Source organism: Lepus europaeus, chromosome 14 (genome assembly GCF_033115175.1).
Source record: "Lepus europaeus isolate LE1 chromosome 14, mLepTim1.pri, whole genome shotgun sequence".
Classification (NCBI taxonomy): domain Eukaryota; kingdom Metazoa; phylum Chordata; class Mammalia; order Lagomorpha; family Leporidae; genus Lepus; species Lepus europaeus.
In genome coordinates this window covers 21,250,859-21,277,480 of record NC_084840.1, presented here as the reverse complement: position 1 = coordinate 21,277,480, position 26,622 = coordinate 21,250,859, and the positions used below count along the sequence as shown (strand labels likewise).

The 26,622-nt window shown below is 45.5% G+C and overlaps 1 protein-coding gene across 7 annotated transcripts in view; it reads right to left on the bottom strand.

The window, feature by feature from the left end:
- The window catches only part of SRGAP2 (SLIT-ROBO Rho GTPase activating protein 2), a 279,652-nt gene that overhangs the window by 61,128 nt on the left and 191,902 nt on the right, over positions 1–26,622 (bottom strand). For 5 of the 7 annotated variants that reach the window (XM_062210229.1, XM_062210231.1, XM_062210234.1 and 2 more), the window contains exons 5-10: positions 24,937–24,999; positions 15,847–16,062; positions 15,090–15,218; positions 6,317–6,541; positions 2,597–2,698; positions 1,375–1,572 (exon numbers count right to left, since the gene is read on the bottom strand). In XM_062210229.1, the coding sequence (XP_062066213.1) occupies positions 1,375–1,572; positions 2,597–2,698; positions 6,317–6,541; positions 15,090–15,218; positions 15,847–16,062; positions 24,937–24,999 (933 nt within the window). The remainder of the gene's footprint in view (positions 1–1,374; positions 1,573–2,596; positions 2,699–6,316; positions 6,542–15,089; positions 15,219–15,846; positions 16,063–24,936; positions 25,000–26,622) is intronic. The other 2 variants (XM_062210230.1, XM_062210233.1) reach the window with 1 other exon arrangement.

Genomic DNA, 26,622 nt, shown 5'->3' with positions numbered 1-26,622 from the left:
TCTGTAACCCTGCCTTTCAAATAAATCTTTTTGAAAAAAGAAAGTTATTTTAGAGAGTAACATTCTTAAATCAGTCCCTTTCTCTCTCTCTCTCTCTCTCTCTCTCTCTCTCTCTCTCTCTCTGTAATTTATTTATTTGAGAGGCAGAGCTACAAACAGAGAGAGAGAGAGAGATACAGAGAGAAAGGTCTTCTATCTGCTGGTTCACTCCCCAAAGATAGCACTTGGTCCATCTTCCACTGCTTTCCCAGGCTATTGCAGAGAGCTGGACCAGAAGAGGAGCAGCCAGGACATGAACTGGGGCCCATATGGGATGCCGGTGCTGCAGGTGGCAGCTTTACCTGCTACACCACAGTGCTGACCCCTAAATCAGTCCCTTTCAATGGTCTTCTTTAGAATTAAAAAAAAAAATCTTATGAATTCTAAGTTGAACTAATTAAAAAACAGACTTAAAAAATATTAGCAAATCATTAGTGTTCTTAATGAAGAAAGGACAGTGTTTAAATATGAATAAACAAATTGTTACAGTTGGAGCAAAAATTCAATTTACAGAAAGCAGACTGAGCTTCCTGACTGAAAAACAAGTTAATTTTTTTCATTCAGAATCAGTAGCATATTCACTGGCTATATTTCATCTCACATCTGCAAACTTAATTTTTCCTTTCTTGGTCTTCAGAAGATTAGGAAACAAATTTTAGTTCGGGCAATAAATCCTACTTGGCAAGCTCGAAATAACTTAATTATTAAAAAGCTGCACTAAAGACCAGCTAGCAACCTTCCAAAGGGCTGTTAATGCCACTTTAAAAGAAAAAAAAAAGGTCCATCTATCTGAAGACTGGAGATATATGAATAACAAAGTACACTGTTTTAGAATTCTCTGCAAAACAATGTTACACACTGATTCCCTTTGAGTTTTAGCTATAATTATGAAAAATTATTCTCCAACAAAGGAAGTTCTAAAATAATATTATCACATCACCTAGGACCTATACACACTTTTAAAAACAAAGTCTGTATTAGCCACAATGACTAGAAGTAGTTCCTAAAAACCAAGAGATCAAGTTCCCCTTTCCTGGTTCCATGCAGGCTGAGAAGAAAGCTTTGAAAGGAAAGCCTGCTAGCCGGTTCAACACTTCCTGAAGAGGAAAATCTTGAAGTATACTTGGGAGCATCCTTTTTCTTGGGGAATCCCTATTAGACATACAACTTGTAGACGTTTGTTGCCTTTAAATACAGGGATGGTTTTCAAGTATGCCCAGATTCAAATCCAGAACACTCAAAGCCTGCCTTTCAGACACTGGCCAAGACTCAGAACTCTCCCTTGTGTGCTGAAGTGCCTGCTGATGTTCTCTAAAAGCCACTGAGCTCTCTTACCGTGAAATAAAACTGCTCTGTCTCTTGCTGGTTGGCTCTCCTCTTAGCAATGCTGGGTTTGCTCATGAAAGTTTCTGAAACTGTGGACTTGACAGACTCCATGGAGTTGCTGTATTGGAAGCAGTCGGACACATCAAAGTCCTCAACGGTCACGATGTCCTGGATGGTTTGCAAGGTGGCCTCCATTGTCTTTTTAACCTGCAAAGACAAGGGCCAATGTAACATACAGGGCAGGCTGCAAAATAGCAGGTGACGGAGAGGCTCAGAGAAGTGGGACAGGGAGTAGGCTATAAAGCACCGAGGACTGCTGTCCGAGGGCGCAGCTCTGCTTCCCATCACACAGTGCTGAGGGAGTGAGAAATAGCACACGGACTCTGCCGAGGTGTTCTATTCTCTCCAGCAAGAACTTAAAAACTGCTGCTCCCTTTGTGTTATATACTTGACCCAGCTCTTTTACTGAATGTTTACTTTAAAAATTTCATATTAGCTCTTCATTATAATGGAAGTACTAAAGGAAAGAGAATGAAATAACTCCAAACCAGTCCCATTGTACAAAGAACAAGCTAACAATGTGCGCTGGGCCTAGACCTGCAATTCCCCAGGTTCTGTTTCTTAACCTTGAACAAGTCGATGAACTTCTTTCCCTATTTGCATGTTGAGTGACCCTCAGTCCTTCCTGATCTTCTTGGGAAAAGTAAGACTCGCTAAGATGCAAGGTAAGAACCCATCTGAGCTCACTCGAAAGCCAGATCATCAATCATACTGCCCTTTTGAACTGGTTGTTGAAAGCAAATACACTGAGGCCAGAACACAGTCACCCTTTCCTAAGAGGATGGGGATGTTTGAAGTGTCAAAGTCAAAGGCTTCTGTTTGTTTGAAAATGCTGGAAAAAACCAGGCATGAGGGGGTGGTTTCAGAGACACAATATTGTTCACACAGCTGCCAAGTGCCATTTTGATTAAATTGTAGGGGGGGGGGGGGAGCATTTTGTAAAAGCTCAAAATAGAGCACAACCTTTGGCAATGCAAGAGCAACTTCCTGGAGTTCAAGGGCAGGATGTAGCTGAGGGGGAAAGTCCAAGCCCACATTTGGCTAGGACATGTTAGTAGCAGCCCGGACGTTCTCTGCGTGCTGCTTCCACCTGCTCCCAGATGGGCAGCAGCAAGAGGTGCAGGAGGAAAATGCAGGGGCTGGGCTTGACCCTCGTGGGCGGGAAACTCACCTCTTCGTTCTCAATCTTCAGAGTGGATAAGCGAGACTGCAGCTGCTGGCACCTCTGGACCAGCTCGCTCTGGACAGGCTGCTGGGCACAGAGCTGGGAGGCCTGCCAGAAGAAAGCAACACTGGGTCAGGAGGAGGACACAGTTCTCCTGGTGGTTCCAGAGTTCCCATTACTGCTAACAAAACGACTCATAGTCAAGTTGTAAGGCTCACAGTTGAAACAAAATCCAAAGCCAACGTGCATGGACCTCTTCCAGGACCAAACAGCACACGAAAGGAATGAGGAGGGGGATCTGCTTAGAGAGATGAGATCTCTCTCCTTGGAGCCCATCTCTAGGCTGGCAACTGGCACAGATCTACGCAGGGTCTGCAGCCCTGTGGAAGGCTGAGGCGGCTGGAGAAAAGTACCTTGGCAGCCCTAGCTCCACAAACACAATGCTTTGGCACAGAGAGGACTTCCTGCTATGGGTTCAAGTGGCCACCTCTCTGGGCCTTCCCTCACCCCACTTTGCACACCAGAGTGAAAGCAGGAGAAAAGTGGGTCAGGAGGCTAACTTGCCACTGTTGGCAGCCAGCATATGTTTAACAATCCAGGCCATGCGTGAGAGCTATGACTCAAAGAAAGAGTGTGAAGGGAGGAACAAGTTTGTGGGCTGTACTAGGGGGCCCAGAGGGCATGGAATCTGGGGGTGGTTGGCATTTTCCACAGTTACCATTTCACCCCAGGTCTTCGCTATATCCCTGTGGGAGAGGCTCCTTCCCCCAAGGATTACTGCCAATTAGCTTTCCCCTGTGTGAAGGGAAGACTGAACTGCTGTCTCCTGATGGGGGTGTGGCTTGGGCACCAGGTTACCCACAGTCCCCAGCGTGACAGATGAAGAGCAGAAGGCTGGGAGAGTTGGGAGGCAAGACCCATGTGGAGGCAGTTCCTGTCGCCTTGCTGCCATGTGTCCCCTGGCCTCTTGTTTGTAGAAAGAGATCTGCATAGAACCGGCCTTCTTCCTTACCAGCAACAAGTGGGTACATTCACATGCCCATAGCCCATTCTCTGCTCAAAAGACAAAAACTCTCTTCAAATGGAGAGGGCTAGGACTCGACCTTTTCCTCCATTGGCTTTTAAACTCCCAAATGACCTCCCCCTCCAGTTAAAAGACTGGCCCAAGCCAGCTCTCAGATCTAGAGAGCTGACTTCACTCTGGCTATTGGATAACAGACATAATGAAGAAAGCTTGGTGGCCAGAATAGTGTAGTGCCAAAAGTGAAACTTTCTGGCTGCCTGATATCATCAGTTAGGCATTCAGAGTCCCATAACCCTCTGGGAGCAGCAAGCGTAGAGCCAAGGACCTCTCAGTAGATCTAGAGTGCTTGGCACCAGTTCATTGCTGAGTGCCCCAGAACACAAGTCGGTATGGGGTCTTGGCCAATTTCAGAGCTTCCAGTCAAAATGCCACCCGTATTCTGGCGCTACTTCAAGGACTTCCAGGCAGCTCCCTCCTGTTGCTTCAGCAGTCTACCACCAAGCCACACTGATGGGGACAGACTGGCACAGGGACGTGCCCTCTCACTTTCCACTCCTATGAAGGCTAGGCTGGAATGTGGAACCTTTGCAAGCTCTAGGCGTGGCCCTGGCCTCTCCCGGGTTCATTGACTGATCAGCTATATATCACACAAAGGGAGGGTCCAGGCAGAAGAATGAACTACTAATCTTCAAAGTAACTCAGACCCAGCAGGGAGGAATCATGGAGGGAAAACTGCTGTGAAGCCTGCCCCTTTAAGAAGCAGCAGAGCCACTGATGCATGCTTTGGCAGTGGTCCTCTACCAGGGTGCAAGGTAATATATTCCAGCTGTGCTCTGGAGTATGGAAATAAAGCTCTGACAGGGTTAGGAGGGGGCCTGAGTACCCAGCATCTGGATTCCCCCTTTATGGAGACAAGCTGTTTGGCTCACAAGACAACTCAGTCAACACCAGAAAATCTATCACTGCGCTTGGTCTCCAAGTTCCACTGATTCTTGGGAAGGAATCTCAGTGGCAGCTGGAGAGGGGTTTGGAAGGCAAATCTGACCAGCAGCCAGGGCAGGTGAAGAATGGGGCTTCCTGGGGCTTGGTGACACCCCTCCCCCAATTCTAATTGCACATGCTGCCATCTCACTTGCCCATCTGTTCAGACACTGACATTTCCTAAGCCACAGCAATGGAAGCTAACTGTAAATGGCTTGGTTTTCTCCAAGAATGAAAGGAAAGAAATCATCTCCACGTTTTTGTCTTTAGGATAGAAATGTGCCAGGCTCCACAGTGGCCTATTAATGACGACAAATCCTCTGGTTACATTGGGTGCATTGCCACTCTGGAGCACAATTTTCTAAAGTCTGGATGTCAACCTGCAGGGAGGACCATTCTGGTCTCTGGTCTCCTAGCACAGACTCCTCTTAGTAATTTGGAATGACCGCCCTGGGGGAGGGAATCTCCCACTCCACAGCTCAGGCCACTTGCTCTGTTTTGGAGAATGTGACCCAGCCATACAGCAATCACCGAACTGAAGACACTTAGCCCCAGTGACTGGCTCAGGAATAAGCAAAACCAGATACAACTGAGACTTCCGTGGGAGCCCTGGGGAGGAAGGCACATATGCCTTCCACTGGACTTCAGTCTACAAGGAGTTGAGGCTGAAAATGTAGACACCTTGCCCCCAGTGGATAAGGGACTAGATAAAACAGAGCTACAGTTTATGAAATAGAGCTGACACACAGAGGGACAAAACCTGAGTAGTGGTAGAATTCCTGCTCCTAAATCCATCCATGCCTGAAGGTCCATCCTGATGTTCTCTATCACACAGGCCTATCTATTCTCCTTCTGATATAACCTGTAGGTGAAATGTTGGCTCTTACCCACAGAAAATGAGGTTCACTCTTATTTATACCCTCAACTACCAGAAGCAGAACCAACAGATTCAGAGGAATGAAAACCAAGAGGCTTCCCTTTTCTCTCACGTTAGTTCATTTAGGCCTTTCTTGTTCTGGTCGCTGGAGGTTAAGGGTCTGAAACATGCCCCTGTGTTCATGCCCTCCTGCCTGAGCAACCAGCACGGGCCTCGTCTTTTCAGGAGGTACCTATTCTTTTTTGTTCAATATCTAAGCAAAACCATACCCTTTATCACAGTCTCCTAAATCCAGGGAATAAGATCCTTCAGAACTCGGCCAAATGACAGAAAATCACATCATCCCCCCGTTCAGCCCTCCCTCCCCACAGAGCTCTCCAGGGCCTGGCCTCACCTATGCTCTCCCCCTCTTCCATCCTCACCCCTGGGAGCTCCTCCTTTTCCACTTCCCTTTTACTATTAGTAGTTCATACAATACACTTACTGTTTTTTTTTTTTTTTTTTTTTTTTGCCTTTTTGATACTGTTTTTTTTTTTTTTTTTAAATTAAATTTTTTTAAACCCTTTTTGATCCTGGGGGCCCTTCCAGAGCATATTTCTAAATCTTTCCCAGCCTCGGCTCTCTCATTCAATAGACTGTACTCTTCCTGAGGGTTCTAATCCCCACTGCCTACAGCCAAACCTAGTGGACAGTAGTTGCATGAATGGAATATGCCTCACCCCTCTGAGAGGAAGCCGGTCCAGGGCCTCTCTACCCCCAGAATAGCATGGCCCCCTCATGACTGACTCTAGACAGAAGTATGCTCAAGCTTAAGGGCAGGTGTGAGGAGGGGAGAGGGCCTCACCATGTCCCCCATGTGGGGCTGGAACTCAAACTTCATGGGGGGACAGAAGACATTGTTGTACATCTCCATGAGGCGCTGCTTGTCACTTGTGGCATCCAGGTTTTCTACTGCATTCTCGATGGCGTCCAGACCCTCGTGCTTCGACTGCTCCAGATTTAACTCGGCAGAAAGGAAGGTGCGCAGAGCCCGGTTCAGGCTAGCATGGTAGCCTAGGTCACAACACTGCTGTGGAAGGAGAAGGCACATGAGCACACCGGGAACAGTCCCAAGGCTTGGCAGAAAGGGGGCGTGATCCCCACGGCACATCTGATTACAACAGTGCGACTGGCCGTACAGTGAGAGGAAGGCTGACATTGTGGCTTCTGAGAGCTGGGTAAGATCTCTCAGCTGTTGACTCTCAATGGTTAAACACACCCTCGAGGACGGGGAGGTGGTGAGATGGAAGAGGACCCATAAGGATGCATCATTTAATCAAACACTGTGTAGTACTCTTCCATAAACACGAGAGGAACGGAGAAGAAAGTCCTCTTCTATTTTTAGGTTAACCTTGGGGATGCTGTTAAGACAAAACTCAACAATAAAAACAAAGCCTGCCATTTCCTGAGGACTGCAGCGGTTAAGTCACTATCTACCAACTAAGCCAAACCACTCCACTCAGGTTTCGAGTCTGCAGTGTTGCAACAGCAGTTAACTCCAGGTGAGAGAGGAAGGGAACGGGGAGCTGACTCCACAGGACCTCCCACCACCTCTCAGTGTTCTAGGACAGGCCTCAGCTACAGACCAGGATTTCTGTTCTGAGGCCCTGCACTTCAGGAATAGCACTTAAAGACTAAAAAGTTCTAAACATTAAGTCAAAGTCCGATTTTCTTTCTTAAACACACACACACACACACAGTGTATTTATTTGGAGGGCAGTGGGGAAGACAACTGAACTCCCATCACTGGATTACTTCCCAGTGCCCACAATGGCTGGGAATGGGCCAGGCCAAAGCTGAGAGCCAGGAACTCAATCCAGGCCTCCCACATAGGTGGCAGGAGCCCAATCACTGAGCTGTCACTGTTGCCTCCTGGGGCCTACACTGGCAGGAAGGTGGAGTCGGGAGCTGGAGTTGGGCATCAAACCTAGGTGTACTGATGTAGGACACAGATATCCCAGCTGGGGTCTTAACTGTCAGCCCAAATGCCCACCCAAGGGTTCTGATTTTCTAAGGCAAAAAAGAAAATTGTGTGAAAGAGGCCAATTGTATTTTTTTTTTTTTTTAAATCATTGGAGGCAGAGAGGCAAGCAGCCTTGGTAAACTATTCCCTATCCCCTCATCCCTGAACCTGTTTCCTAGACTGCAAGATGAACAAATCTGACCAAGCCATGGTTTTCATACTGTAGACTAGAGCCCCAGGGTTCTGTGCCAGTGCTCAAGTTGTCCTTGAGAAAGGCCTAAAAGGACTTGGAGCCTCCTACCCCTCCTTCAACCAAGCCAGCTCTGCCATTTTCCTATTTAATATACTGGGATTCTATATATAGAATACAGAAGTCTGGTTTGAAGAAAAGATTATTCTGCTAGAGAAAGTCTGAGAACCCTTGCACTAAATGTAATTCCCGAGGCTCTTTTCAGCAATGACATTCTGTAACTCTATGACAATATTCCCCACCACCGCAAAAGGGCCCAAAAACCCAAATTCCTTGGCCAATCATTATTCTCTTTATTGCTTAAGCAGCTCTGAGGTCTAAAACTTGCAAAAAGGAATCAGAGAAGAAGCCATGGATAGATAAAGGCCATCTGCCAGACTGTCACTTCACCACATAAGCAAGCATCAAATTAATGTTCCTCCCAGCCTTTCCCTCTCATTGTGATCACACTGGGAGCAGCACTGCTGGGGAAGAAAAGGCATGTGAATGACACACCTCCTCCTTTCCAGCATCTGACAAGCTCAGCGATGAGCACCTGTCGGGCTGGGCTGTGAATTTAGTGCCAAGAGGCCCTGGCAGGTGCCTGGCTGCAGCAGCAGAACAGCAGTTACAGCTTCACTGGAGGCAGAGGATGGAGAGACATCACATTCAGTCGGGAGGGAAGAGCCAACGGAAGCCAGATAAAAGTGGCTGATTGAGAGGCTGCACGTGCAGGGCCCCTCCTCCACTGGGAGATGCTGCTGGTCTAGGCGAGAGGCCCTTGAACCCATCAGCCTTCCTGGATAGTTCTGTAGACTCTGATGGTGAGCTCTATGCTCTTAAGTCTATGAACACAAGTGGTGCTGCTCAGTGTGTGTAGGGGAGCAGGGTAGATTAGGAAGAGCCAGGGTGTCCTTCAGAAATGCTTACAAAGCTTTGGTAATTCCCTCTTCCTCTCCGTTCCCATGACCTCTATCCTAGTTCATACCTTTTTCATTTTATACCAGCACCGTCTGCTTCAGTGTCCTAAAATGTGATGTTTATTATGCCACGCAATTATTAAAGAGCCTAAAATACTTCTCATTTTTTCCTAATGTAAGCTTTACCTTCCTCGGTTTGGAAATAAAAACTAAAAACTGCTTCTATTCACTAAGTGTGCCTACTGTTTGATAGACAGTGTATAGGTCCTTTATACACAGTCTACATTTTAGTCTTCATAACCCCAAAATGAGGCCAGTATTATCTGAATTTCCCAGACTAGGCTCAGTGAAGTTAAATAACTTGAGCAGGTCAAACAGCCAGATCAAGTTGTAAGCTGGCTTCCATCTGCCCATCCAACATCATCTCCCTCTGCTTGCTTCCTCAGATCCCTCCACTCTAATCCAATGACATATTCTCCATTGAGGAGTGCTGGAAAAGCACTGGTCTCAAAGTCCGTTGTATGACCATAAGCAAGCTAGTTAATCCCTCTGAGTCTCAACTATGGATAACACTAGCCTCACAGACTGTCATGAGACCGATGGCAGGCAATACATTTACATATGTAGACACACTCTTAATGAACATCAATCATCAATACCCCCCAATCCACTAATCTTTGCCCTTCAACCCCCAGCATTTTCTCTCTCTGAAATGTTTCCCACTCCTCACCTATTGGAATTGGGCAAATCTTCAAGATCTAAATCAAATTTTCAGCCTCTGGGAAACCAGCCATCCCTGCAACCCTGGCCAACACTGACCCTGGCTTCTGCTCAGAACATTAATCTGCAGCCTTCATGTGACACAGAACAGGCTCCTGCCACTTGTGACTAGCCATTTTGTCTCACCCCAATGACAGAGTGAGCTTCTTGATGGCTTGACCAGTCTCTTACCCTTCTTCTTTTTAAAAGATTTATTTACTTATTTGAAAGGCAGAGGGACAGAGAGAGAGAGAGAGAAATCTTCCATCTACTGGTTCACTCCTCAAATGGCCACAACAGTCAGGGCTGGGCCAAGCTGAAACAAGGGGCCGTGAATCTCATCTGGGTCTCCCAAGTGGGTGGCAGGAACCCAAGCATGTGGGCCAGCATATACTGCTTCCCAGGTACATTAGCAGGGAGCTAGCCAGGAGGTAGGTAGCCAGGACTCAAACTGGCATTCCAATATGTGATGCAGAGGTCCCAAGTGGCAGCTCAACTCACTGCACCACAAAGTTGGCCCCTTTATCCCTTTTTTTTTTTTTTAAGATGTATTTATTATTTACTTGAGAGGCTGAGTTGCAGAGAAAGGGAGATACAGAGAGAGAGGTCTTCCATCCGTTAGTTCACTCCCTAGATGACTGCAATGGTCAGAGTTGTGCCATTCTGAAGCCAGGAGCCAGGAGCTTCTTCCAGGTTTCCCAGGCAGGTACAGGGGCCCAAGCACTTGGGCCATCTTCTACTGCTTTCCCAGCCATCAGCAGGGAGCTGGATGGGAAATGGAGCAGCTGGGACTCAAACTGGTGCCCATATGGGATGCTGGTGCCAGAGGCAGATGCTTAATCTACTATGCCACAGCACCGGTGGCCCCCCTTCCCCAGTCCTCCTTTATATTCCTCACCAATAGGCCTGATTCATAGTAGGTACTTAATATACCTCAGTTGATTGACAGATGCCATGAGTACAGATTCCAGCCTGTCAGGAAATAACCCACTTCAGCTGAATACTGACCTAAACAAGACGGTAGATGCCGACACCAAAGCCTCTTGTTTTGGTGATGGCCAAAGGAAAGTAGGGAGCTTTCCTGGGCTGGAGCATTGCCTCAATTTACGAGTTTGTGCTGAAGCCTCCCTGTACCAACGAGCAGGATTCTGACCCACAGTGAGCCCCGTCTTCTCCATACTCCAGCCAGCCAGGGAGATTCAGAATGGTATTTCCAGAAGTTTGGCTATTTACACAGTTATAGGGGCAACAGTCAGACACTGAAGCTTTAGAAAGGAGGTACTATTTGGCAAGGTTAGGTAAATGAGATTTGACTATTTCACCCTATTCCCAGGATAATCCCAGTGAGTAAAGGCAGCACATCATTTTGCTTTCCATGGCTTCTGATGAGTTCTGTGGCCATGCTGGGCTCCCCTGACCACTTCTGGGTTATATAAATGTTTGATGAAAACCATCTCAAGGGAAATCAAATTTTTATAAGAATTTAATGACAGCCCATTCAGATGTGTGATGACTTGAGCTAATAGTGCATTAACCCTTTATTGGCTGGTATCCTTACTCATAGACTCTGGAGAAGCCCTAGAGAAGAAAAATGGGTGTTTTCTAACACCCACTTCAAGTTCACGTGGAGAAGAATAATTGCCCTTAATAAAATTTCCTACTGGGAAAGCTGAGTTTCCTGAGGTCCGACTCGGTGCACATGGTGTCACAAACTCTATGTGCATAGATAGCACAACATTCCAGCTATGGATGAGGACCATGCATGTTCTTCATCCATCCATCTGCTTCTGGGAGAGACAGCCACAGGAGTACAGGGGAGGAAAATTATTCCCTGCAAGCCTACATTGCTTAGACATTATCAAGTGAGCTCAGAATGTCTTTTTGGCCTGAAGTCAAGGTTTTCCTGGAGTGTGTCAGATGCCTGACTTTAAATCTTAAACTACACTAAAAAAGAAGTCAGGGGCTAGTCTGTGTCAATATAATGGCATTGACAAAAAATAACTTCTTTTCACTTATCCTCTGGGCTGTAAGCACACATTGAGCTTCAACACCTCTAGGAAGAAGGCAGGATGGTGTATACAACACAGATGGCAATGAACTGGAACAAGATTCATTCTGGCCTTAAAGCAAGTTCGGATCCTGTCAGGATCAGGATGCTAATACACGCAAGCCCCTTGCTCATGCCTCTTCCTCTTCTTTTTTCAAAGATTTATTTATGTATTTGAAAGGCAGAGCTACAGAGAGGCAGAGAGAGAGAGAGAGAGAGAGAGCGAGCAAGCTTACTTCCACTGGTTCACTCCCCAGATGGCTACAATGGCCAGAGTTGAGCTGATCAGAAGTCAGGGGCCAGGAGCTTCTTCCAGGTCTCCCAAGCGGGTGCAGGGGCCCAAGGAGTGGGCCTTCTTCCACTGCTTTCCCAGGCCACAGCAGAGAGCTAGATTGGAAGTGGAGCAGCCGGGACTTGAACCAGTGCTTATAGGGGATGTCAGCACCATAGGCGTTGACTTTACCCGCTATGCCACAGCGCTGGCCCCATGCCTGTTCTAACTGTGGATTTATCACCAAGTGCTCTTTTGGCTCCTCTCATGACATAGACGAGCAAGAAAAAGGAAGAAACCACTGCTACGTGCAAACAACATGGATGGAGTTCAAAAACATCATGTTGGGCAGAAGAAACCAGACACCAAAAAAGCATGGACTCTTTGTGAGGATCTACCATAGGTGAAATTAACAAAAACTAAACAGGGCGTCTTGGGGTGGGGGACTGACAAGTGAGATAAGAGGAACTTTCTGAAGTGATGGAAATACACTTGTATCTTTCCTCTATATCTCGGCAGAGATGTAAGTTACAGGCAGTAAAAATCTGTCAAAATTCTTGAAACTGTAACACTTAAGTTACTATAAACCAAAACACTATTAAAAAGCACAAAACGAAAAAAAAAAAAATCGTGGCTCAGGGAACGACCACCTCTATGCTGTTCTGCCTTCAGTGAACATATGATGTGCTTGGTTATATATTAAGCACTGGATTCTGCTAAGACAAAGTAAACCTTGGTTTCTGCTCTCCAGGAGTTTAGAGCACACTAGCGACCTTCCTCTGTTCTTTTCTCCCCCCAGATGCTGGAAATTTAATTTCAATTCTATTAGCATAAAGTCAACATTTCCTCTGTTCTTATTAGAGTTGCTCTCAAACTTTTTTGACTCTCCACGTACAGTAAGAAATATTCTCTCTCTCTCTCACACACACACACACACTCACGGACACACAAGCAGGCATATACATATCTAACATGAAAGTTTCACAAAATAAAATGCAACCTCTCTTGGGTGATGTACCCTGGTACCTTCTTTCCTAGGAGAGATTGGTACTCTCTACTCATTTAAAAAACAGGTCAGACCCATTAAAGTGATTTCACGGCTTCCTTACTTGCTTGTGATCCACGGTTTGAAAAACACTATCCTACCCTATGAATATCTCTTAGGCAAAAACTATTATGTTCAATTTGGACCCCTAATGCTGAACACATAGCCATACCCCAAATATTTACTGACATTGATAGAGCAGAACAGCATTCTCGGCTTTTTTATATACAGACTAATTAATCTGTCCTCACTCCAGAAAAAACAAAAACAAAATGAGCAACAAACACAAGATATAACCAAAACACAGCAGCAGAGACTTAAGAGCAGTTTATTACCCCTGCGGTCTGGATGCTATCGCCTTGGCCTGGCTCGTGGTAACCTGGACCATGCCGTGCTGAGGGTATTAAAGAGGCTGCAGGCTTCTTCCTTAGGGACACTCGATATCAAGTCCTGAAGTTAGGCTCTTAACAGATGTCTTTTTAAAAAATGTGATAAAAATAAGGTACACAATAGATTGTTTCTTCTGCTGATTTTAAAACACTTGTTCACAGCTGATGGAAGGTGTAAGGACCGTAAAGGTTGTGTCTGATACAACAGTAGCCCCTCTCTTCCCTTGAGGTCAGTATATTGGTGAAAGAGGTGAGAAAGTTTGCCAAATGGGGGTAACAGGGGGTAAAAGGACAGACTGGTAGAAGAGGTATGGCAGACTGCAGAGTCTGATTTTTTTTTTTTAATATCAAATGCAACATAAATAGCAGACACTGAACATAAGAAAGAACTGATTCTCTTCATCATGCTGAGAGCAGAGCTCTGTCCCAACAGTGAGGAGCTGCTCCTCTGAGGAAGAGAAAGCATCTTGTTTAGGGCTTTGACCTCCACTGAAGGACAGTGTTAGATTGGCATCAACAAGTGGAGAAGACAAAGAGGTGCCTGAAAAGAGACCAGGGCTCCACTTACCCAGTGAGATAATGACACCCAGGGTATTAAGAGGCTGAAGCCTACTGAACCAAAAACCCCGGGCTGACAGGAGATGGAACCTGTATCTTAGAAAAGTTTCCCAAAGAACTCTGACATCAGGTCAGCAATGATCTAGTCCAGTTCTTTTAGTCTGCTGGGCTTGGGGTGGGATGGGAGGAATTGTAGAGGTGGGAGGGCTGGGAAACACAGCAGAATTCTGGAACAGCTCAGCGAGGAGCCAAGATGACCCAGCTAGTGAATCTCAGATCAGAACCCCACACGGTGCTGTGAAGCATGGCAGGTGTGTTAGTGGGGAAGCCAAGGCAGGCAAGTGTGTGGTCTGGCCTGAGGCTGGCAAAGCTCAGCTGCTGCCACTGAGCACCTGAGGCAAAACCAGGCCTCTGGAGGACACTGGCTGGGATACACTTGAAGCCCTGGAGGTTGGGAGGCTGATGCTAAATGACTAGGCTCCAGACTCCTCACTTTGATCACAAGAGGGAGAAGGGAGAAAGGGTATATTCACATATCTTGATTTAGGATTGGCTCAGGAGCTGGGCCAGTCTGCAGTCTGTGGTGAGAGGGATTACAAGACTCCACTATGAAGTTTGAGAGGAAGCAGCAGGAAAAACCAAGCCTGATCCATAAAGTCAAAGACCAAAAGCTTATTCCTTGTGCCTGCCTCATGCAAAACCCCTGTGCCTGTTAATGTGCTTCTCTTAATCATCTTTGTACTACATAGCAACAAGAATGGGCCAGATGTCAGGGACATTTGGAAACCTTCCTCACAGGACCCCCTGTGTAACCCTGAGTTACCCCTCAGTGTAACCTGAGCAGGGGAGTCTCTTAGTGCTCTGGACCCCTGGTTTCCTTATCTATAAATTAGAAATAGCAATGCTTATCCATAAGGGTGATGTGACAATCCACTGTGAGAATACTGAGAAACATGAGGTATGGCATTCTAACTCTTCAGCTCTTGCCACTCACTTCTGTGTACAAGTACTGAGCTAAGAGAGTATTTCCTGGCAGACAAGGGGCACAGTGGGTATGAGCCTGAGTTTGGTAATCAGACCTGGTGGCCAATCCTGCCTCTTTCACTTACTTGCTGACTCTGGGCCAGCATCTAACCTCTCTGAGTGCTGACCTGTAAGAGAATAAGGTCTTCTGCCCAGGATTGTGGTGAGGACCGAACGAGATCAAGTATAAAGTACTTTGCTTTATATTGAGTATAAAGTACTCAGTACATGGCAAACCCCTAATGGATTGTGGTGACTATTTATAATTGTTCTCAGAATGCCCCAGAAGCCTGAACAACCCAACGGGGGACATCTGACTAGGATTCTGCAATGGGAGACAAGGGACTCTCAGGCCCCCAGCTTTAAGCACTTACATCAATAAGGTCGGACAGGTCGTGGATGTAGTACTTGAAGACAGATGCATTGGTGGCTTCCAAAGCCAGTAAGTACTCATTCCGGGCTTTAATGGCCTTCAGCTTATTCTCCGTGTACTTGGCTTGGCGCTGAAAATGAAAAAGTTGTTTTTTACTTTTTTTTTTTTTTTTAACTGGAGACTGTTCTCTAAAAGATGAAAAGTACAGTACATTCAAGAACCACAATTGTGCTGCTACTCCCTACGCGCGTCTGCCTTAAATTGGGTTCTAATTCTGTTTAATGAGATTCAAGGGCACAATGTAGATCAATTCAGGAAAGGTTAATGAGGCTCCCTACTTCAGATGTGTGCCCCACTTTGATTCTATCTTCAAATACCATTCTCCATCCTTGCACCACCACCCTGAAGGAGGTGCTACTATCTCTGTCCCGGAACACTTGACATCTGAAACCAAGCCCTCAGTCTATAGTCTTCCCCTACTCCCCAAAGCAACAGGATATTTACCTCTTTGGAAAATGTGACTACTGTTTCCTGATGACCTGCCTGAGGTTAAAAACATGCACCCTATGTGCCCCTGTTCACCCAATACCTAGGATCCTTGCAGGGCAGATAGTAAGGGTCCACTTTCGGTCACTAGCTACTAAAAGAACCCAAAGCTTTGTTCAAACTGCTCTTCACGGCACCTTCTGGGGAGTCCCATCAGCCCTGCCTTCCAGAATGTCCTTCCTCGGTCCCCAAAGTTGCCCGTGCACACATGCCTTCTCCTTCATCTTCTCAATCTTCTTCACAGAGCTCCTCCGGACATGCTTCTCCTCGATGCGGACATTGGCAGTGGAGTCAGGGGAGCGTGGGGTCTGCCGGTCCTCCTGCTTTACTGATTTACCAATTTGCTTCTCCTCCTGCTTCTCCGCCTCCTTCAGTTTGCTCTGAGCACTGATGCTGTCGGCATTGTACATGTGATACGTCTTCATGACCTGCAAGACACCCCCGCCCCCACCCCGGAGATCAAGCCAATGGGGTTAGTGCTTGGCTTTACAGACAGTCTCAGCTGGACCTTGTCCTCATGAAGCAATATCTTCACACCCCTAAGGGGCAAACCCACAAGTATTTGGTTCAGTAAATATACACTAAAGACCAAGGTACAAGAAAGCAGTATTTGATTTGAGCCACACTGTCTCCTTATTGAAATGACTTCCTGTCTGCCCATCATGTATTATTTAATCTATCATCATTTGTAATCATTCTTATATTGGCCAAGTGATTTCTGCTGCTTAGCTGGCCTTGCAAAACCGAGTAGACTGGAAACAACGCTGCTTTCAGACCCCAAAGGCAAACCCTTCCTGGGCTGGTTAGGAATCCCAAATACAGCAGTAAAGCCTGCAGAGACACCTATACTTTTGTACCGTTCAGATACAAAATGGTAAAAGGAAAAGGCTCCAAAAGACACTTCTAGATCAGATACCTTCTTTCACAACAGCAGTAATAATGATGGTTCTTGTTTACTGAGCACTTAGTGTATGTGTGGCTTTGTGCCAAGTACTGTGCATCCATTTTTCTCATTTCATCCTTGGCAAATCTATGATCTAGATAACAAAAACCTGCACGAGTCAGGTTAAGAGCCTGAGAAGGAATAAAATCCGTAACAAGTGTAACTGGATTTGCCACAGGAAGGAAGTAATATAAAAAGGAGAGGGATGCAATTTTTAAATTTTCCACTGAAGCAACTGTCTAGGAATCCAATCTTGTTTCTTAATGAGGAGGCCAGGAAGCCTGGAACTCAAGCTTGTTTCCAACCCTCCCAAACATACTACTTCTAGCCACATGGTGCCTGCTCTACCCTGCTGGAGTGTTCTGTTTCCACACAGGGAGCCTCTAGCTTCTATTCCGGAATTAAAAATGCTTGATAACTAACCAAGCAATCTGGAGTGCTGAAATTTTGATGCCTTGAGGTTTCTCTGAGAAGGAGAATGAGAGAGTGTACGAGTTGGGGTGAATGTGTGTATGTACATGGGGGTGCTGAACAACAGAGGAAAGCAAAGGTACAATATTCATATTAATATCTTCCACGAGTGCATGCTGTGTATCAGAGGCTTCCTGTACATCACCTCAGTTAATCCTCACAGTCGCTCTCTGAAAGACGTGTTAGTATTTACCAATTCTAAAGATGAGCAAATACGGTTCAAGGAGATTAACTATTACATCCATGGTCACACAAGTAGTAAATGGCAGAATCAGGATCCAAACCCAAGTCTGTTAAACTCCAAAGTCCACATTCTTAGTTGCTAAGCAACAGGGACTTTTTTTTGCATAAGACTGAATCTGAATTAGTGGGGAGGAAAGATTAAGTACAGTCAGGAGAGTTTTGAAAAGAGAAACTACTTTCATTCATGGACTCGAGTTAGAGCAGTACCTCTGCTGGAGGCTGTTTTCACTGCCAGGGGACATCCGGCAATGTCTGGAAATATTTTTGATTGTCACAACTTGGGATTTGCTATGGGTCTCTACTGAACAGGGGTTAGGGATGCTGCTAAATATCCTATGCACAGGACAGCCCCCTCCTCCCCAGCCAAGAATCTTCTGGCCCAAAATGTCAACATTGCTGAGGTTGAGAAAATCTGCGTTGGAGGGACTTTGTTGATATATTAAATCCCCTAGGATCAACTGGCAATGGAGAAAGGAGTAAGAAACATCAGGAGACTGACAAAACCAAGTACAGTGGAGCCTGCATTATATCTCATTTTGGATGCAGAGTGTTTTAAATCAGTTTCACCTTACTCTGAACCTGACACCATTTCCCCTAAGATCTACCCCGCTTATACTCCACATATTCTCCATACAGGAGAAGCTGTATTTAACAGCCAATGGCATGAAAAAGCCTTAATTAGTAATTCAAATAGACCTCAAGCTTTCCAGGTTGACAAAGAAGTGAGAAAGAGGCATCTGTTATTTCAGCTGAAGAAGGGCCTATAGGAGGCTCCTTTTTATTTTTTGCACCTGAATTTGAAAAGGGAATTGAAAAGGTTGCAGAATTAATTACAAAAGTGAAAGTGGTTTTTAAGAAAATGATTTTCTGCTTCATGAAGGTATACAACAAGTAGAAGAAACACTATGAATGAACATGAGAGACAAAAAAGAACTCAAAGAATACTGCCAGTAAGACAACAAAAAAGAAAAAAAATCAACAATTTATATCATCCCTTAATCATAAGGAATTCTCATGAAAGGAGAGTAAAATAATACTTTGATCATGAAATTATAGATCCCTTAGGTCAGGCACCACTTCTTTTGTGTTGAATTCTCTACAGTTGAAACTGTCACACACACAGGTTTTAAAATCAATGTGACTGCACAAACAACTCAATGGCACTACATCTCTCTGCAAGGAATTGCAGGAGAAGCACTAATCACATCTCCCAACTCAAGGGAAAAATGGAAGAAACAGGCTGAAGCTTGCATAAGTGATGCCAAAACAATCGGCAATATAGGGAAGTTGAGATAGAGTTAGAGAAATATACAAGGGTACACCAAAAAGTTCATAGAAAACGGAATTAAAAGATACAGTAATTTAGGTGCAAACACATGCTTAGTTTTGTCACAATATTTATTTTCCAACAACTTTTTAAGGACCCCCTCATATAAAGTGAAACAAATACAAATGAGAAGAAAAGACTCAGAAGTCTCAGATCTACAAAGAGGATTTACTTTATTTTGAAAAACTAAATACTGAATTCTTGTGTTTAGTTCTACTCCCTCCCTAAGCCACACTAAGACACAGAAAAGTTATTATTATTTTTACATGTAAACTGAGGAAAAAAGAATGGAATCAGAGGCTGACAAGCAGGTAAGCCAAGTGTTCACTGCCCTATGGAATCCTAAACCAAAAGTAGGGACAACCAAAAGGCAAACAGACTTACATCCCAGAGGCCCAAAGACCTCAGAGAAACTGGTGACAGAGGAATAAAGGCAGAGCCTTAAAAAACAAGAAAACTATGGAAAGCCTAGAAACAGCCCCTCTGATCTCATCCCCCACCTCCGTAAAGTCTTGAGGCTTACTCTCTCTTATATACAGCGTCCATGGATTGGAAGACACCAGGTTCAGCTGAAGAAAAGGGTACTGAACTCAAAACAGAGGGGGTCAACTGAAAATTCTACACTGAATGTTGAGATGGCCCAGGGCTCTAAGAGCTCAGTTCCCAGACACAAGTGGGAAATCAAAACTGCCTTCTTGGCAATCAAACCATCCAAGATAGAAGCTAGAAATACCGATGTCAGGGCTTCCCCAAGGACCCAGTCCAGTCAGTTCACCCTGACTAGTGAAGCTCGCAGCTGACATGGAACTTTTTAGCGTCTCACTGTAGAATGTGAGCAGGCAGCTGAGGATTATCCTTTAAGGAAAATACCTATAAGAAAGACCAAACAAGCACTGTAGAGGAAACAGAAGCATACAGAGAGAAGATTTCAAAAACAATCCAGCAATACTAGTCCCAGAGAGCTCCGTGGGCAATGAAAAGATAATGCATCATGAAACAACAGAAAAAGGAACACATAGAGAACAATGAAAGAGTTCTTAGCAATTAAGATCCAATTCACAAGCCTCTTCAAGCAGCCTGACTTCGTGGCCCACTTCTGTGTAGACATGTAAAATAATTTTGTGTTTAAAGACTGATTTAGGGGCCAGCACTGTGGTGCAGCAGGTTAAGCTGGCACCTGCAGTGCCAGCATCCCATACGGGTGCCAGTTCAAGTCCCAGCTACTTCACTTCCAATCCCACTCCCTGCTAGTGCACCTGGGAAAGATGCATTAGGGGAAGATGGTCCAAGTCCCTGGGTCCCTGCACCCACGTGGGACCAGAAGAAGCTCCTGGCTCCTGACTGCAGCCTTGCCCAGCCAGGTTTGTTGCGGCCATTTGGGGAGTGAACCAGCAGATGGAAGATCTCTGTCCCTCTCTCTCTGTAACTCTTTCAAATAAATAAATAAATAAATAAATAAATCTTTTAAAAAAAAAATCCTCAAATGGCTGCAACGACTAGGTCTGGGCCAGGCTGAAGCCAGGAACCAGGAGCTTCTTCTGGTCTCCCACATGGGTGGCAGGGGCCCCGGCTCTTGGGCCATCTTCTGCTGCCTTCCCAGGAGCATTAGCAGGAATCTGGATCATAGATAGAGCAACCAGGACTTGAACTGGCACTCCCTGATACGGGATGCTGGCATCACAAGTGGCGGTTTAACCTACTGGTCCCTGCAAAAGAATTCTTATCACCTCATTTTTTTTTTTAACTTGCTGCCTTACTTTTCTATCTCTCCCTGATAAAACTAAGTGCCTTGAGTTATAGACATCTCTTATTTGTCTTTGTATCCCTGGTGCCTAGTGCTGGGGTGAAAGAGACAAGAAGAGCTGGGGGACTACTAGCCACCAGCATAAACAGCAGACTGAGGTAGCTCTTCAAGCAAACAGCTGCACCAAGTCAAGAGAATATATGAGGGCACTTCAAAAAGTTTGTGGGCCGGTGCCGCAGCTCAATAGGCTAATCCTCCGCCTAGTGGCGCCGGCACACCGGGTTCTAGTCCCGGTCGGGGCACCGGATTCTGTCCCGGTTGCCCCTCTTCCAGGCCAGCTCTCTGCTGTGGCCCAGGAGTGCAGTGGAGGATGGCCCAAGTGCTTGGGCCCTGCACCCCATGGGAGACCAGGATAAGCACCTGGCTCCTGCCATCGGATCAGCGCGGTGCGCCGGCCGCAGCGCGCCTACCGCGGCGGCCATTGGAGGGTGAACCAACGGCAAAAAGCAAGACCTTTCTCTCTGTCTCTCTCACTATCCACTCTGCCTGTCAAAAATTAAAAAAAAAAAAAATAGTTTGTGGAAAATGGAATGAAAAGCTGAGTTTATTTTGATTCCCCAAAATTGAAATCCATGCATGATTTTTTATACTGCACATATGCACGACCTTTTAGAAAACCTCTCCTATATTCAGGGTGGAGAACAGAAGCATTAAAACCTCTGGGGCAATGACAGTCCCAGCAGAACTCCACACCTCTACTTTCTTTCTCAATTCCAGGCCTCCCTTGACGTCATACTGATCTGATTCATGTGGTTTCCACAAACACTCCTTTCTGTGGGACTTGGGCTTTTCCAAACACACTTTCTAAATACAACTGAGGCAGAGAATCCCAGAGTTCTTTGGGGGAGTACTGTGCTCTGGCTTCAAAAACATTCCTGGAGCATCAGTCAGAAAATGAAAACTACTTGTGCCATGGCTTACAAACTGGTCGGCTCATTATGAAGGAAAACACGAGGAAAAGAACGCTCACTAGGGTTGCTCTCTGAGGAGCAGCTGTGGGAAGCAGCCCCTGGCACAGAATGCCACATCAGGGAAATCAAAGGCCCTCAACAGAGGGAGAGGCAGAGGGGCAGCTGGCCACTTATGGTGGGATTCTGGGCCTCTTGCCCAAAGGTATCTTTGTTCGGGAACACCTGGGCCCTGTCCCCTTGGATCATCAAGGTTCAAAAGTACTTAAATTATCAACTCTTGGGTAATACTGGTCCTCCAAAAAGTACTCATGGGCATGAGGAGCAGATGCAAGATAAGAAAGGCACTGAAAACGATGGTGGGTTTCTTTATCCTTGGCTTCCTTTTTCCAGTGTTCATAGATAATTTCTATTGCCTACAGGGTTGCTGAAAGAAGAGGCCCTTCCCTGTCTTTCTGAAGAGCAAATAAGGGCAAAGTTCCCACAAGAAGCTCTCCTTTGTCCTCGTCTTAACCCCTCTGAGAGACAGTAGTCTCCCGAGGCATTAAGTAGCCTCCCAAAGCCGGCATACAGCAGTCCCAACTTCTTACTTGATGAATCCAGTATCCCATGCAGGCTGATCAAACCTACTGTTTGACCCAGGGCTTTCCTAGTTTGGGCCCTGAAAGTCTTATCTCCTAGGCAAACCAGGACAGTTAGTCACCCTCATCCCGTGGTGTCTTCCTCAGACCAGTCCTAAGTTCACTGGAGGGTGAAATGAACTCACAATTATATTCTCTGAACTTTCTAATGGCCTATGGAATCTGCACACTCACTTCACTCTTAAGTATAGTCTGACATTTCAAGAAGTGTAAGTCTCCAACCACCCTACCCCTTGGATATATAGATCCGAGTACATGGAAAGTATGGAGGTATCAGGGACACAGAGGTTTGGGGTATCCCCCAGGTTCATATGGCTAGTGCTTAAGACAGATTAGAATCTAGGTTGCCTGGGGCCGGTGCTGTGGTGGAGCAGGTAAAGCCACCACCTGCAGTGCCGGCATCCCATATGGACACTGGTCCAAGTCCCGCTGCTCCTCTTCTGATCCAGCTCTCTGCTATGGCCTGGGAAAGCAGTAGAAGATGGCCCAAGGACCCGTGTGGGAGACCCGGAAGAAGCTCCTGGCTCCTGGCTTCGGATTGGCGCAGCTCCGGCCATTGCAGCCAACTGGGGAGTGAACCAGCAGATGGAAGACCTTTCTCTCTCTCTCTCTGCCTCTCCTTCTCTCTCTGTGTAACTATGACGTTCATAAAAATAAATAAATCTTTAAAAAAAAAAAAAGAATCTAGATTGCCTAATTCAGGAGACTCTGGTCTGGATCAGGGTTCTTCAGTCTCAGCACTGTTGCCATTCTGGGCCAGATAATTGCTGGTAGTGAGGGGTGATCCTGTACATCGCAGGGTTTTAGCAGTATCCTGGCCTTTACTTTCCAGATGCAAATGGCATCCTCTCATTCTTCCACATTAACAACCAAAAATGTCTGCAGACACTGAGAAATACCTTGGAGAAAAAAAAAATCATGTGGTTTGAGAATCATTTTAGCAGACTGTTCTGCCTTCTCTTGAACTTTCTGGAGTTTTCTCTCTCTTTCTCTCCCCACATTTTTCTAGATGAAAATATCAAATTTTTATTCTGACCCTGGACGGATGGTAAGAGTGCACAGTTCACCTCATGGCAGAGGGCACCACACTCAGTCAATTCTCAGTTTGAACAACGGTGGGAAGACATCATGCTTTGTGTTGACTGTGGCCTCGCCATACTGGTAACGGGGCTACCAACACTGAACTGCCTGGGGACTTCTGCCTTTGGTACTGGCCCAGCCCTCTCAGACCACAGCAGCAAGTTCCAGGGTTTCTTCCTCACTCCAACACAGCTTACGCCCTCTCACTCATTTTTTAAGTGATAGTGTATGAAAACATCTAGGACTCTGGGTAAAAGCTAACAGATTCCAGACACTATTTTTCCTTTCTGTGTTGAGTCCCACTACAGAAGGGGCACGCTGGACTTGAGTAGGTCTGAAGTTTGCTGACTATCCAACCTACTCCTCCCCAGAAACAGCCACAAATAGCAGAGGCCCAACATGCTTATGGGGAAATAAAAGGATTCATATAATGACATGTGTCATTTTCTATCTTAGTCAATTCTCTGCCAGGAGAAAGGAAAATAGCTCTTCGTGGTGCCTAGAAGATGCTCTAAAAATAAAGAGAAGTAAAATATTAAAAAGACAAGGTTCAAAAAACTCATCCAGTCTGAAAATGGTTCACACTGACATGTTTCTATTTTTAAAAAGCCTTAACTTCATTTGAGAGAAACGAAAACTTGGGAGCTGAACCAAAGAGTACCATCTATCAACTTGACGTCAGTAGAAGAGTCACAGAGTAGAAATTCAAAACAAACTGAGCATCACTGGAGACCAGGCAGTTGAATATTCTACCCTATTTACTTGCCTAACAGTTGCCAAGACACAACAGCCACGCCTAGGCTTCTGGATCAAAAACATGGAATTCTCTGACCCCAAATGCCTGTGAGGCATGTCACCACTGCCTGTTCTTCCTGTGAATAAAATGAAACAAAGAACAGAAGGTGGGAGGGAAAGGGAAGGGAAGAGAAGGGAAGGAAAGAAAGGAGGAAGAAGGGAGGAAGTAAGGCAGGGAGGTGAGAAGGAGGAAGCAGGCAGGCAGGAAAGGAATAAACAAGTAAACACAGGAAATCAATTTCACCTCCAAACAGGATGGCCAACCCCGGAGAATGACACAGAGGGCTGGCGCAGACCCGGAGAACAAGTCCCTAAAAGGCATTAGCTGTACAGTTGACGTATATCCTGCATGGCAGCAGGAATTTCATTGGTGAGCCTATGTGTGAGGGCATGTTTATTTTAATTACAATTAGCAAAACATGCTTGGGAGAAACCACCACCTCCACCTCTCAGTGCATGTGAAACACACATCAGCCACAGGCCTCATGTGAATGAGGAGCCAGGCCGTTCAGAGCAGTGTATTTTCTTCTCCAAGCCTGCAGCCTGCCTTTTTAACTGAGGCTTGACCTTTAAAAAACCCAGGAAGCTAGTGCAAAGCTCTCTGTGCCTGAACCGGTCCCTCACATTAGGGGCACTTAGGACTCCACTTCACTCTTGTGGTCAAACCGGTAGGTCAACCTAAGATTGCATGCAAAACATCGAACAATAAATCCTTTCCAACAGGTACATGTTAATAGTGAATGCAGTTCATACTCCTTGCCATTAGTTTGGGGCCCCTCATTTATTGCCAAAGGGGTCAGTTGGGCTGGTGACCTTGGCCTTGACTGATCTCTAACAATTATGCCCCAGATGAAGCCAGGGTCAACTTGCTTAGCTGAGAAGTGGTCTTATTTTGAGAAAGTATTTTTTTTGGCTCATTTAGTTTTGAAAGAAGAGTTTGAAAAAAGAGATGGGTGGGGTCACCCCCAGTGGGGGTCATGCACTGTCCTCAACCTCAGCTCAGTTCTGTTGCTGACGTGACTGTGGCTCAAGCTGCCAAATGCTGCTTCCCTCCGGCCTGTTCCACAGCCAAGCCACCCATGTGATTTACCGAGTAGAGCTCGTTCAGGACCTTCATCAAATCATCCTGGAGTTGCTGGCCGACTTCTTTACTCTGCAAGGAAAGAGGAATGAAGGTTAATTGGGAAACAGAAGGAGGGAGGAGGGGGCAACAAAGGCAAGAGCAGCCCGGGCTCTACAAATAACGCAGACTCAATTAAGGCCCATTATTTAACCCAGCAAATCAGATAACCACTGCGATCAGACCCAATTATGGTCAGATTACTCAAAGAGTTTTAATAAAATGAAATGTGCCCTTTCTATAGCCTAGGAAAGGCAATCGTGTGGAGGGAAAATGGGTTGTAGTCTTTGATTTTTCAATTGGTCCCCAAAGAGCAGGCCTGAAAACCACATCCTACCTAGCAACTGTTGTTAGGTAGAATAGGCTTTCTCAGATAGTTGTAATCAAACACTCCAGAAGACCGCCAAGGAAAGTAAGAGGTATAATAGGATGTGATGGGGAAAAAGTATATAAACATCCAAGAACTTCAAAGCCTCTAACTAAATAAGAAACTCCAAGCAAGAAGGAACTATATTTCTTACTCGATGTTTATTCCAACCTCTCCAGGCAGTGGCATCTTAATAATGATTGCTTGTGAGATTAGCTAATGTTACTTGATCTGATAAAATATGTGAAGGGGTCTCCAACTGGTTAATCCCCCAGTAGTAGTGGCTCTCAGGGTCTTTGCTGCTGTTGCCCCAGGCTGGCATCTAACTACACAGAACAGTAGAAGCAGAGAATGAGGAAGCAGGAAGGAAATAACACATCTTCTACACGGAGTCCTACATGCCAAGCCCAAGAGGGCAGGGGATAAAGCCGGTTGGCATCCCTGGGTCACTGAGAGAGGACGCTCCTTCTAGTTCTCTACTACTAAAAATCCATACACCAGCTACGCAAAGCCCAGCTCCCGGGCAGAAAATGGAAGAGGGCTGTCATGTCAGAAGTACAATCATTTCAGATCTTGGTTTTTTAAAAGTTGCATATAGCTTGCCCTTAAAAATATTTTTTCTGATTACAAAAATAATATTTATAGTATTAAATAAGGAAACCATAGAAAGCCTCAAAAAAGAAAACAAAAGTAACCTTTAATTCCCACCACTAAGAGATCACCCCCAGTAGATTTTGTCATATATTTTATTAATTTCTGATCTCATTATTATTTTTATGAAATTGGGATTGCATTGTTAGCACTATTTTGTGGCTTATTCATTGAAACATATGTTGTGACCATTTTCCACATGGTATTATCCTTCTATAACAGTATAACACATTTTACCAATACACCTCCTATTCTTGGACATTTACTTTGTTTCCAAATTTTTCTGATTAAAAGGTGCTACATTCAACAACCTTAAACACAATCTATGCTCCCATCTTTCATTATTTTCTCCTAGTGGTGATGTTGCTAGACCAAAGACTTTTCATTTACATTATTCAACTGCCCCCGAGAAAAACTGTGCCAATTAAAAATACCACCAGCAGCATAGAAGGATGCTTATTTTACCCCTTCTAGGTCTTGACAATTTGATGTGTATCCTGTTGTCATCATATGCAGTTCCTCAAGTTCTAGTGCACCTGAACATTTTAAAACCTTGCCAGGCATTGTACCACAGTCTTTTAAAAAATATGCATCACAGTACTACGTGATTATATAATCCTTTGGACAATCCGGGTCTC